The 13,380-nt window shown below is 39.5% G+C and overlaps 1 protein-coding gene across 7 annotated transcripts in view; it reads left to right on the top strand.

Moving 5' to 3' along the window:
- Nucleotides 1-13,380, top strand: part of TNIK (TRAF2 and NCK interacting kinase) — a 423,010-nt gene that overhangs the window by 355,000 nt on the left and 54,630 nt on the right. For all 7 annotated transcript variants that reach the window (XM_067738026.1, XM_067738024.1, XM_067738023.1 and 4 more), the window contains 2 exons: nucleotides 8,407-8,646; nucleotides 11,061-11,167. In XM_067738026.1, coding sequence (XP_067594127.1) covers nucleotides 8,407-8,646; nucleotides 11,061-11,167 — 347 coding nt within the window. The remainder of the gene's footprint in view (nucleotides 1-8,406; nucleotides 8,647-11,060; nucleotides 11,168-13,380) is intronic.

The following is a 13,380-nucleotide window of genomic DNA, read 5'->3' as shown; positions in this document are numbered from 1 at the left end:
AAATTGTGTCTTCTAAGCCAGTGGTTTTCAAAGTGTGGTCACTGGGCCAGCAGCATAGCATCAGCCAGAAACTTGGTAGAAACGCAGATTCTGAGGCCCACCTCAGACCTACTGGTCAGCAACTCTAGGGTTGGGGCCTGGCAGTCTGGAGTTTAATAGCCTCCAAGTGATTCTGATGCACTTTGAAGTTTGAGAACCATTGTTTTAAGCTATTTGGAAAAGAAAAGAAGATATCTCCACTTTTAGATAAGGAGGAAGTTTCTGGAAGTTTTAGAGGATTTTATATATACCAAAAATGAAATAGGAATTGAAATGAAGTATGAAATTAGATGAAAAATAAAGGTAATGTAGATGTTTTCACCCAAATGTCTTAAACTTCTTCCAGGTATCCACCTGTGTTAACACTTCCACAGAATATTCTGAGGTCACCTTTGAAATATGTAATGCTATTTGAACTGGAGTTTAAGAGTAGACACAGTCAAGGAGTCTTGGTTTTAAGTTTGCCTTTAGTATATGAGGTCCAAGATTTTTCAGTACCAGCCAGCTTGGCACTTGTTTGTTTTTATTTGTATGAGTCCAGGCCTAACCTTCCATGGCGTACTTTTTTTTTTTTTTAATAGAAATCATGCCAATTATAAACCATGGTTATAAGCAGACTCAATTTGCAACCATAACTGCAGCAAATTTCAAGGTTTCTTAAAATTTAATTTAATTTTTTTTTATACAGCAGGCTCTTATTAGTTACCCATTTTATACATATTAGTGTATACATGTCAATCCCAATCTCCCAATTCATCCCACCACCACCATCCCCACCCCACCGCTTTCCCCCCTTGGTGTCCATATGTTTTTCTCTACACCTGTGTCTCAATTTCTGCCCTGCAACCGGTTATCTGTACCATTTTTCTAGGTTCCACATATATGCATTAATATACAATATTTGTTTTTCTCTTTCTGACTTACTTCACTCTGTATGACAGTCTCTAGGTCCATCCACGTCTCTACAAATGACCCAATTTCATTCCTTTTTGTGGCTGAGTAATATTCCATTGTATATATGTACCACATCTTCTTTATCCATTTGTCTGTTGATGGGCATTTAGGGTGCTTCCATGACCTGGTTATTGTAAATAGTGCCGCAATGAACATTGGGTACTTTTTTTTTTTTTTTTTGCGGTACGCGGGCCTCTCACTGTTGTGGCCTCTCCCATTGTGGAGCACAGGCTCTGGACGCACAGGCTCGGCAACCATGGCTCATGGGCCCAGCCGCTCCGCGGCACGTGGGATCTTCCCGGACCAGGGCACGAACCCGCATCCCCTGCATCGGCAGGCAGACTCTCAACCACATGTGTCTTTTTGAATCATGGTTTTCTCTGGGTATATGCCCAGTAGTGGGATTGCTGGGTCATATGGTAATTCTATTTTTAGTTTTTTAAGGAACCTCCATACTGTTCTCCATAGTGGCTGCATCAATTTACATTCCCACCAACAGTGCAAGAGGGTTCTCTTTTCTCCACACCCTCTCCAGCATTTGTTGTTTGTAGATTTGCTGATGATGCCCATTCTAACAGATGTGAGGTGATACCTCATTGTAGTTTTGATTTGCATTTCTCTAATAATTAGTGATGGTGAGCAGCTTTTCATGTGCTTCTTGGCCATCTGTATGTCTTCTTTGGAGAAATGTCTATTTAGGTCTTCTGCCCATTTTTTGATTGGGTTGTTTGTTTTTTTAATATTGAGCTGCATGAGCTGTTTATATATTTTGGAGATTAATCCTTTGTCCATTGATTCATTTGAAAATATTTTCTCCCATTCTGAGGGCTGTCTTCTCATCTTGTTTGTAGTTTCCTTTGCTTTGCAAAAGCTTTGAAGTTTCATTAGGTCCCATTTGTTTATTTTTGTTTTTATTTCCATTACTCTAGGAGGTGGATCAAAAAAGATCTTGCTGTGATTTATGTCAAAGTGTGTTCTTCCCATGTTTTCCTCTAAGAATCTTATAGTGTCTGGTCTTACATTTAGGTCTCTAATCCATTTTGAGTTTATTTTTGTGTATGGTGTTAGGGAGTCTTCTAATTTCATTCTTTTACATGTAGCTGTCCAGTTTCCCCAGCACAACTTATTGAAGGACTGTCTTTTCTCCATTGTATATCCTTGCCTCCTTTGTCATAGATTACTTAATCATAGGTGCATGGGTTTATCTCTGGGCTTTCTATCCTGTTCCATTGATCTATTTTTCTGCTTTTGTGACAGTACCATATTGTCTTGATTACTGTAGCTTTGTAGTATAGTCTGAAGTCAGGGAGTCTGATTCCTCCAGCTCTGTTTTTTTCCCTCAAGACTGCTTTGGCTATTTGGGGTCTTTTGTGTCTTCATACAAATTTTAAGAATTTTTTGTTCTAGTTCTGTAAAAAATGCCATTGGTAATTTGATAGGGATTGCATTGAATCTGTAGATTGCTTTGGGTAGTATAGTCATTTTTACAATATTGATTCTTCCAGTCCAAAAACATGGTATATCTCTCCATCTGTTTGTATCATGTTTAATTTCTTTCATCAGTGTCTTATAGTTTTCTGCATACAGGTCTTTTGTCTCCCTAGGTAGGTTTATTCCTAGGTATTTTATTCTTTTTGTTGCAATGGAAAATAGGAGTCTTTCCTTAATTTCTCTTTCAGATTTTTCATCACTAGTGTACAGGAATGTAAGAGATTTCTGTGCATTAATTTTGTATCCTGCTACTTTACCAAATTCATTGATTAGCTCTAGTAGTTTTCTGGTGGCATCTTTACGATTCTCTATGTATAGTATCATGTCATCTGCAAACAGTGACAGTTTTACTTCTTCTTTTCCAATTTGTATTCCTTTTATTTCTTTTTCTTCTCTGATTGCCGTGGCTAGGACTTCCAAAACTATGTTGAATAATATTGGTGAGAGTGGACATCCTTGTCTTGTTCCTGATCTTAGAGGAAATGCTTTCAGTTTTTCACCATTGAGAATGATGTTTGCTGTGGGTTTGTCACATATGGCCTTTATTATGTTGAGGTAGGTTCCCTCTATGCCCACTTTCTGGAGAGTTTTTATCATAAATCGGTGTTGAATTTTGTCAAAAGCTTTTTCTGCATCTATTGAGATGATCATATGGTTTTCCTTCTTCAATTTGTTAATATGGTGTATCACACTGATCAATTTGCATATATTGAAGAATCCTTGCATCCCTGGGATAAATCCCACTTGATCGTAGTGTATGATTCTTTTAATGTGTTGTTGGATTCTGTTTGCTAGTATTTTGTTGAGGATTTTTGCATCTATATTCATCAGTGATATTGGTCTTTAATTTTCTTTTTTTGTGGTATCTTTGTCTGGTTTTGATATCAGGGTGATGATGGCCTCACAGAATGAGTTTGAAAGTGTTCCTTCCTCTTCAGTTTTTTGGAAGAGTTTGAGAAGGATGGGTGTTAGCTCTTCTCTAAATGTTTGATAGAATTCACCTGTGAAGCCATCTGGTCCTGCACTTTTGTTTGTTGGAAGATTTTTAATCGCAGTTTCAATTTCATTACTTGTGATTGGTCTGTTCATATTTTCAATTTCTTCCTGGTTCAGTCTTGGAGGGTTATACCTTTCTAAGAATTTGTCCATTTCTTCCAGGTTGTCCATTTTATTGGCATAGAGTTGCTTGTAGTAGTCTCTTAGGATGCCTTGTATTTCTGCGGTGTCTGTTGTAACTTCTCCTTTCTCATTTCTAATTTTATTGATTTGAGTCCTCTTCTTCTTTTTCTTGATGAGTCTGGCTAATGGTTTATCAATTTGCTTATCTTCTCAAATAACCAGCTTTTAGTTTTATTGATCTTTGCTATTGTTTTCTTTGTTTCTATTTCATTTATTTCTGCTCTGATCTTTATTATTTCTTTCCTTCTGCTAACTTTGGGTTTTGTTTGTTCTTCTTTCTCTAGTTCCTTTAGATGTAAGGTAGATTGTTTATTTGAGATTTTTCTTGTTTCTTGTGGTAGGCTTGTATAGCTATAAACTTCCCTCTTAGAACTGGTTTTGCTGCATCCCATAGGTTTTGGATCATCGTGTTTTCATTGTCCTTTGTTCTTGGTATTTTTTAACTTCCTCTTTGATTTCTTCAGTGATCTCTTTGTTATTTAGTAACGTATTGCTTAGCCTCCATATGTTTGTGTTTTTTATGGGTTTTTTTCCCTATAATTGATTTCTAATCTCATAGCATTGTGGTCAGTAAAGATGCTTGATATGATTTCAATTTTCTTAAGTTTACTAAGGCTTGATTTGTGACCCAAGATGTGATCTATCCTGGAGAATGTTCCATGCACACTTGAGAAGAAAGTGTAATCTGCTGTTTTTGGATGTAATGTCCTATAAATATCAATTAAACCTATCTGGTCTATTGTGTCATTTAAAGCTTGTGTTTCCTTATTAATTTTCTGTTTGGATGACCTGTCCATTGGTGTAAGTGAGGTGTTAAAGTCCCCCACTATTATTGTGTTACTGTCGATTTCCTCTTTTATAGCTGTTAGCACTTGCCTTATGTATTGAGGTGCTCCTGTGTTGGGTGCATACATATTTATAATTTCTATATCTTCTTGGATTGATCCCTTGATCATTTTGTAGTGTCCTTCTTTGTCTCTTGTAACATTCTTTTTTTTGCGGTACATGGGCCTCTCACTGTTGTGGCCTCTCCCGTTGCGGAGCACAGGCTCCGGACGCGCAGGCTCAAAGGTCATGGCTCACGGGCCCAGCCACTCTGCAGCATGTGGGATCTTCCTGGACTGGGGCACGAACCCGTGTCCCCTGCATCAGCAGGCGGACTCTTAACCACTGCACCAACACGGAAGCCCTCTTGTAACATTCTTTATTTTAAAGTCTATTTTATCTGATATAAGTATTCCTACTCCAGCTTTCTTTTGATTTCCATTTGCATTGAATATCTTTTTCCATCCCCTCACTTTCAGTCTGTATGTGTCCCTAGGTCTGAATTGGGTCTCTTGCAGACAGCATATATATGGGTCTTGCTTTTGTATCCACTCACCGAGCCTGTGTCTTTTGGTTGGAACATTTAATTCATTCATGTTTAAAGTAATTATCAATGTGTATGTTCCTATTACCATTTTCTTAATTGTTTTGGGTTTGTTTTTGTAGGTCCTTTTCTTCTCTTCTGTTTCTGTCTTAGAGAAGTTCCTTTAGCATTTGTTGTAGAGCTGGTTCAGTGGTGCTGAATTCTCTTAGATTTTGCTTGTCTGTAAAACTTTTGATTTCGCCCTTGAATCTGAGTGAGATCCTTGCCAGGTAGAGTAATCTTGGTTGTAGGTTCTTCCCTTTCATCACTTTAAATATGTCATGCCACTCTCTTCTGGCTTGTAGAGTTTCTGCTGAGAAATCAGCTGTTAACCTTATGGGAGTTCCCTTGTATGTTATTTTTCGTTTTTCCCTTGCTGCTTTCATTAATTTTCTTTGTCTTTAATTTTTGCCAATTTGATTACTGTGTGTCTCAGTGTTTCTCCTCGGGTTTATCCTGTTTAGGTTTATCCTGCACTTCCTGGACTTGGGTGGCTATTTCCTTTCCCATGTTAGGGAAGTTTTCAACTATAATCTCTTCAAATATTTGCTTGCGTCCTTGCTCTCTCTCTTCTCCTTCTGGGACCCCTATGATGCGAATGTTGTTGCGTTTAATGTTGTCCCAGAGGTCTCTTAGGCTGTCTTCATTTCTTTTCATTCTTTTTTCTTTATTCTGTTCCACAGCAGTGAATTCCACCATTCTGTCTTCCAGGTCACTTATCCATTCTTCTGCCTCAGTTATTCTGCTATTGATTCCTTCTAGTGTATTTTTCATTTCAGTTATTATATTGTTCATCTCTGTTTGTTTGTTCTTTAATTCTTCTAGGTCTTTGTTAAACATTTCTTGCATCTTCTTAATCTTTGCCTCCATTCTTTTTCCAGGATGAGGTCCTGGATCATCTTCACTATCATTATTCTGAATTCTTTTTCTGGAAGGTTGCCTATCTCCACTTCATTTAGTTGTTTTTCTGGGGTTTTGTCTTGTTCCTTCATCTAGTACATAGCCCTCTGCCTTTTCATCTTGTCTGTCTTTCTGTGAATGTGGTTTTTGTTCCACAGGCTGGAGGACTGTAGTTCTTCTTGCTTCTGCTGTCTGCCCTGTGGTGGATGAGGCTATCTAAGAGGTTTGTCCATGGGGTACATTTTTATAGAAACTTCTCTTTTAACACACAAACTTCCTCTTTAAAAAGCCCCTAACTTTGACCTTTTAGGACACTATTGCCCTGTAAAAGGGGGAAGTAGAGGGAAAACTTATGAAACTCTATTGAAGTGAGCAGGAAATGAAAATGTAGATACCCTGTGACAGCTAATTGGATTAAACATTCTTCAGGAGCTTCAATTTTTGTTTTTATTTTGGAGGCTCTTTTAAAGTAGGTTTGTGTTTTGTACTACATTTTTAAAAATTTATTTTATTGAAGTATAGTTGATTTACAATGTTGTGTTAGTTTCTGTTTTACAGCAAAGTGATTCAGTTAAACATAAACATATTATATTCTTTTTCATATTCTTTTCCATTATGGTTTATCACAGGATACTGAATATAGTTCCCTGTGCTATACAGTAGGACCTTGTTGTTTATCCATTCTATACATGATAGTCCGCATCTGTTAATCTCAAACTCCTAATACGTTCCTTCCCCAACCCCCTCCGCCTTGGCAACCACAAATCTGTTCTCAATGTCTGTGAGTCTGTTTCATAGATAAGTTCATTTTTGTCATATTTTAGATTCCACATATAATTCTACTTTATTGTATTTGTCTTTTTTTCTTTCTGACTTACTTCACTTTGTATGATAATCTCTGGGTCCATCCGTGTTGCTGCAAATGGCAATATTTCCTTCCTTTTTATGGCTGAGTAATATTCCATTGTATATGTGTACCACATCTTCTTTATCCATTCCTCTGTCGATGGACATTTAAGTTGCTTCCGTGTCTTGGCTGTTGTAAACAGTGCTGCTATGAACATTGGGGCGCATGTACTACATATTTGTAAGATAGGCTTTGTTTTCATATTAATACTTAATATATTTAATGATATTTACCCTTAATATAAATTTGATTGGTTACAGTTCTATTCTGGTTGAAGCATAACATTCCATTGAACTGGACTTTGAGAATTGCCTCTGAACCATAATGAATAATATTGCAGGTTTCAGACCCAGGAGAGTCTGAAGAGGCTGGGGCAGGGCTGCTCCAGGGATAAGACCTCAAGGGCAAGAGGAACGGGGCCAGGCTGGTGGAGGAGGGCTATAGAGATGCTCCCCAGCAGTCTGGGCACTGAGATTTCAATCCAAAGAGGGTCTGGTAGGTCCCTTGTACAAAGCAGATACTAGATTAATGTTTGTGGACTTAACAGTTTAATTTAGAAAGTCTCTAGATGTTTTCCCAGCCAAGATTGACTGAGCACCTCCACATGCCAGGCGTGGTGCTAGACGCAGAGATAGGAGGTCAGACATGGCTCTTGTCTCTGAGGAGCTTACCTATGTGATGGAGGGGGACTCAGGCTCACATGAGCACAATGAAGTGTGAACAGTGCTAATGGTAAAGGGTACTCTGAACTCTAGATGTTCATGATTTGTCTTAAAAAGCCACCCTTCTGCCTAAAGACTACATTTCTTCCCTGCATGAACAACATCAACACATGCCAAATTGTGAGACTTACCACAACTCTAAAAGAAACGTCCTGGTCTCGAGAGTTATATAATATCCTAGCTGGTAAGAGCCAGTTCACCAGAAAGCAGCATAGTGTAGCAGTTAGGCTGTGGGGTTACAATACCGGAACTACAATTAAGCGTATGTGTGGGTTATAACCCAGGCTCTGGCACGTATTAACTGTGAAATCCAGGTTGTTACCTACCCTCTCTAATCCTTACATTCTCATGAGGAAAATAATTGTGTCCGTCTCATGGTCGATTTAGTGAGTTCACAAGAAGTAAGATGTTCAGAGCAATTCTTGTTTCACAGAGCACTCTCTGAAGTCAAAGTTAGGAGGTTGAAAGGAAGAAGTTTGTAACATTAGAAGAGAAGTGCTTGTAAATATATTGTATTGCTGCTCAGTAAATGTTCACTAAAAATCATTATCATGACACTTATTTCACCGACTTCTTAGCAGTCCCAAGTCAATCATTTAACTCTTTGCCAGGAACCCTGGTCAAGCCCTCCAGCTCTAAATGGGAAATTCGGGGGGGCTTTGAAAAGCATGCTGCAGAGAACGGTGATGGGCTCTGTGTACTGTTTCTTTCTCCCTAAAATTTTATTTTCCCTTCCCCTGAGTGAGGTCCTAGCTGATCTGCTTTTTCTTCTAATAACACTGCTGTGATGTTGGTTTGATGCTTAGATCCCACATCTGGTAGCTGTGAAATCCCAGGGACCTGCCTTGACCGCCTCCCAGTCGGTGCACGAGCAGCCCACGAAGGGCCTCTCTGGGTTTCAGGAGGCTCTGAACGTGAGCTCTCACCGTGTGGAGATGCCGCGCCAGAACTCGGATCCCACCTCTGAAAACCCGCCTCTCCCCACTCGCATTGAGAAGTTTGACCGAAGCTCTTGGTTACGACAGGAAGAAGACATTCCACCAAAGGTAATAGTACTGGGGTTTTTATCGACATCACCATCATCGTCATCATTGTTTGTTATTATTCTTATTATTACTATTACTGTTATCATTGTTATTACCCCCGTTCCAGACCATTCATAGTATTGAAGAACCTGGCACCAAAGTACCGTCCATTCTTGCGTTTGTTTTGGTCCCTCCTCGTTCCCAAGCTAAGACTTGGATTGTCGTTTATCATTTCTGATCTCCATTTTCCCCAAAGAAATGGAGGCTCAGGTAGACTGAATGACTTGGAAGCATATATCCTGTATCCAGAATTAGAACTCGCAACCCCAAGCATTCCAAACTGTTCTTTTAACTATCCATCTTAAGAAATAGAATAATATGGATATTTTCATCAATTACTTAATCTATGTCTAGACAAATTTAAAATTTCCAGATTAAAAAGTAAGGAATTTTTTTATTCCTATTTTTAATAACCCAAAGTGAAAACAGGTTTCAAATGTTCAGAAGATAGTAATGCTCTTAGAATATTTTAGTTGGCTCCACTTAAGGAAAGCTCCTTCTAGGCCAGGTTGTGATTTAATTCCAGCCTTAATTGATTACTGAGGATTAAACTCTAGGGTAAAATGACCAGCCATTCCACTGGTTTGGTTTCATTTGTTTTGTTTTTGCCTATACCAAGTTGTTGTACATTCCAAAAAATGTCCTAAAACGTGGCCATGCATCTCACTACAGACAACCTGGAAACATCAAAATACTGTAGAAATTTTTGCATCAGATTCTTCCCGGTTCAGGATTCCCCTTTCTCCTGAACTCAGCATAGGAGCTATGACAAATGGAATGTCCCACAATTTCCAGAAATCGATGCCATTGTTGATTCCAGAAAGAAAGAAGACCTTTTTACCCAATGATTTTCAAATATTTTTCCTCTCAGAAGGATATTATACCAGGATTTCTATTATTTTGAAAGTGAAATTAGCTGATAATGGCTCTTTTGTTGTTGTTCTCATCTTGTGGAAGCAGAGATGCCATCAGAAAAGGTTATTTATGGAGCAAAGTTCAATCTAGAGAATAGGATGGGCAGAGGAGCAGACAGGAGAGCTGGGGAAACATTTGACGTTATGGGTCCACTCTCTAAAAACACGCAGGCACACACTTATAACTCTGGGAGGAAAAATTTAGATCAATACAAAGATTTTGGGTTTTAATAATTCATTAGACTGTCTCTCTCTACAACTGTTTCAGTTGACCAAGTGCAAAAGGAAAACTAGTGAGAGTAATATTTAATTTGAGCAGGTGGGAACACTGTTTCGGTTATTCTGCTTCACTTCACTGACTCATCTTTCTAGGTCTTTATCTTAAAATGTATTATAATAGCCAATAAGATCCGTATTAGTGTTAAATATCATTTAATATACTAAACATAATATTAAAACAAAGCATAATTTAAAAATACCTAGTACAAAATATAAACCTACTTTAAAAGGACCTCCAAAAATAAATAAAAGTTGAAGCACCTCATGAATGTTTAGCCCAACCAGCTGTCACAGGAGATGTACATTTTCATTCCCTAGTCACTTTTCATAAAGTAAGTTTTTCCTCTACTGTCCCCTCATGTTGGACTCCTTTGGTGCACTTACCAGTATTTGATTTCATTAGAAAATGTTTCCTAACATGAGGCATACTTGAATTCTACCTTAGGCCCTTGACAGATAAGGTAATGGTACGTTTTCCTACCGTACCTCACAGTCTGACTGGTATTCACATAGTTTTTTGAAGACCTTCCAGTATTTGCAGTATTAGTCCTGTTTTGTATCACGTTTGCAAATTGACCTTCCAAAGTTCAGTGTTGGCGGTTTGTTTTTAATTAGAAATTGCAAGTTGATTAGGAAGTAGAACCGTTCAGGATCTATTGCAGTAGTTTTTCTGAGCTCACTAACATGTGGCTTATGTCCCAAGCCTGATACCCTAATTTCTCACCAGATTTCATAATTTCCTTACCTGTTTATCAGTTGTATTGTGAGTTAAAAATGGAACTCGGTTTATCTGGATGTCTCATCAGATGCAATTTCCAATGATCAGCTGAGTTAATGATACCCCAGAGAAATTTCTGATATCCACCACTCTTGTGCAAATGAAGGGAATCAATTATTTTAGCCCAGTGAATCAAAATAATCCGCTTGGTCTGTTTCTAAATTTGTTTTTTAAATTGAGCACTTTGTACTCCCTAATGGTGGCTGAAATGTGCCTCATTGCCTTTCGTTTGATTTTGTTTAGGGAGTTAACTATTTCTTTGAGAAATGCAAGATGTTTCTTTCCTGTTTCTGATAGTTCTGTATCTCCTGGCAGATCTTAGGAAAGGAGTAGCTTGCTTTTCAGGCGGAACCCTGTGGAAGCTATTTTATGGAAAATATCTCTGAATTCTGGTTTTCTTTCAGGTGCCTCAAAGAACAACTTCTATATCCCCAGCATTAGCGAGAAAGAATTCTCCTGGAAATGGTAGTGCTCTGGGACCCAGACTAGGATCTCAACCCATCAGAGCAAGGTAAGGGAAGGAAGATGGGTAAGTTGAAGGGAGAAGTCCCCACCTACCATTGTCGTTGTTGCTTTCCTTAAAAAATGTCTTTGTTCTTTTTTCACTTCAGAGGCATGTTGGCTGGCCACCCAGACTGTACGCTTTGGTGGACCAGACACATGTCTTTTATTTCTTCAGTAGCCTTTCACAGAAATCAGTGTACGGTGAGGGCTCATGAATGAACGAGTCAATGAATCACAGGGTCAACGAATGAATCAGCCCAGAATCCAACCAGGTTTACCTTACTTGGCAGTTTTTTAAACGTGGGAGTAAGACTGCAAATAGAAGTCTGGGTGCAGCGCCCCTGACCGTTACTTCAGAGACCATTTCGTGAAGCCAGCCAAACAAAATGGCCTGATCTGAGTTGGTTTTAGCATCAGGCCAAGAAATGTGCCGTGGGAGCTATTGAGACAGTAATTGCCATAGAAATGCTGTAGCCACCAGCTGCAGAGCTTCCCTAGTTCGGCAAATTACAGAAGAACTAGTTCTCATGAGGAAATCACCTCTGGCATTAAGGAGCATCACTGAAATACAGTGATGCTCCCGCTGTTGCTCTGTGCTCTCCTAGAATTTTCTACCGACCCTGTATATTCCTACAATCAGGAAGTTGCGTCCACCTACTGGTTGGTGTCGAGTGCTCAAGTGAAGAAGCTGGAAAATAAACAATATCCTTACAGTATCTGAGCAGATTTTATGTGGTAACAGATGCTGTTTGCTGCTGTAGTCCATCAAGCTTCCCTCAGATTTTTTCATGAAGAGTACACTCCTTTTTAGGATCAACTGAAATAGCAAATGGCCTCTGCTGAGACTATAAAAAGGAACTTGGGCAGGCTGCTTTATCCGTCTTCATTGTGTTCATGAGAGCGCTCTTGCTAGTCAAAGAGAAGGAGAGACTGAAAATGAAGGTTATGACCATTTGTACAGATCCTAAAATATGGAATGCCTTTGATCATAAAGCTTTCATTTTCCTCTTCACATGAAAAGCCTTAGGAAGGGGTCAGTCCATAAATAAGATGGAACTGCACTAAAAACATCCATCCCTTGAGGGCAAAGAAGCTAACTCGTCTGAGTGGAGTTGCCAACGAGCAGTTTTTGTCCAGTGACTCGTCAGGTTCACGCTGAGCTGGTGCTGGGAGCAGCTGAGGAAGCCTAGAGCGGACTGTGACCAGGGAGCCAAAGGAATGTCAGGCTGGATTGCCGGCCTGAACTTTATCAGTCCCCCTCTTCGAGCGGTGATAAGCCCCCAATTATCAGTGCTTCTTGCTCATTGGAACCCTGCCTTCAAGGCTGTGTTCATTAGATCAGTTGTTTAGAAGTTTAGTTGCTATAGATCAAGCATCGTTTCAACTTTAAATCTTTTTCCCTCTCTCAACCAAAAAGAAAGAGAACTGTCATTCTATAGCCAAATAAAAAGCAGCTCTTTGTTCCCTCTGAAATGTTATTTTAATGATATTAAGGCCCTAAGATAACTGGTGTTTGATGGTCAGTGGTTTGCAAAGCATGTGCTTTTCCCTTGGAACCTCTTAAACATTGTACTTTTTACAAAGAACGCAGACCTTGTGAAGACAACTAATGTTTTTCTGCTTACAGAAAAGGTAGAGAGGAAGTGAGCTAAGAGGTAATAATTATTTACCTGCAATGAAAGTCAGAGGCATTGCAGGGGAGGGGGAGGATGGAGAATCCCTATCTCTGCCTTGTGAAACAATCTGCCCAACAAGCCTGTTCCTTGCTGTCACGTATCTCTAAGTGACCAGCATTTAATATGTGAATTGGGGCTTCCCTGGTGGCACAGTGGTTGAGAGTCCGCCTGCCGATGCAGGGGATGCGGGTTCGTGCCCCGGTCCAGGAAGATCCCACATGCTGTGGAGCGGCTGGACCCGTGAGCCATGGCCGCTGAGCCTGCGCGTCCGGAGCCTGTGCTCCGCAATGGGAGAGGCCACAGCAGTGAGAGGCACGCGTACCGCAAAAAAAATGTGAATCAGACTTTGCAACTCTAGATTGGATTGCATTTTAAAACGTTTTGGGATTTGGAATATTTACTGTGCTAGAGATGGCTTTAGTTCACCTTTGTTGCATAATAAAGCGTGCCAAGACATAGTGGCCTGAGATAGTAACAATTTCTTATTGTGCACGATTCTGTGGGTTGGCTGCAAAGTTGTTCCACTGGTCTTACCTGGGCTTGC

Source organism: Pseudorca crassidens, chromosome 5 (assembly GCF_039906515.1).
Source record: "Pseudorca crassidens isolate mPseCra1 chromosome 5, mPseCra1.hap1, whole genome shotgun sequence".
NCBI classification, from domain to species: Eukaryota; Metazoa; Chordata; class Mammalia; order Artiodactyla; family Delphinidae; genus Pseudorca; species Pseudorca crassidens.
The sequence above is the reverse complement of the archived record's forward strand: the minus strand, read 5'-3'. Positions and strand labels throughout refer to the sequence as shown.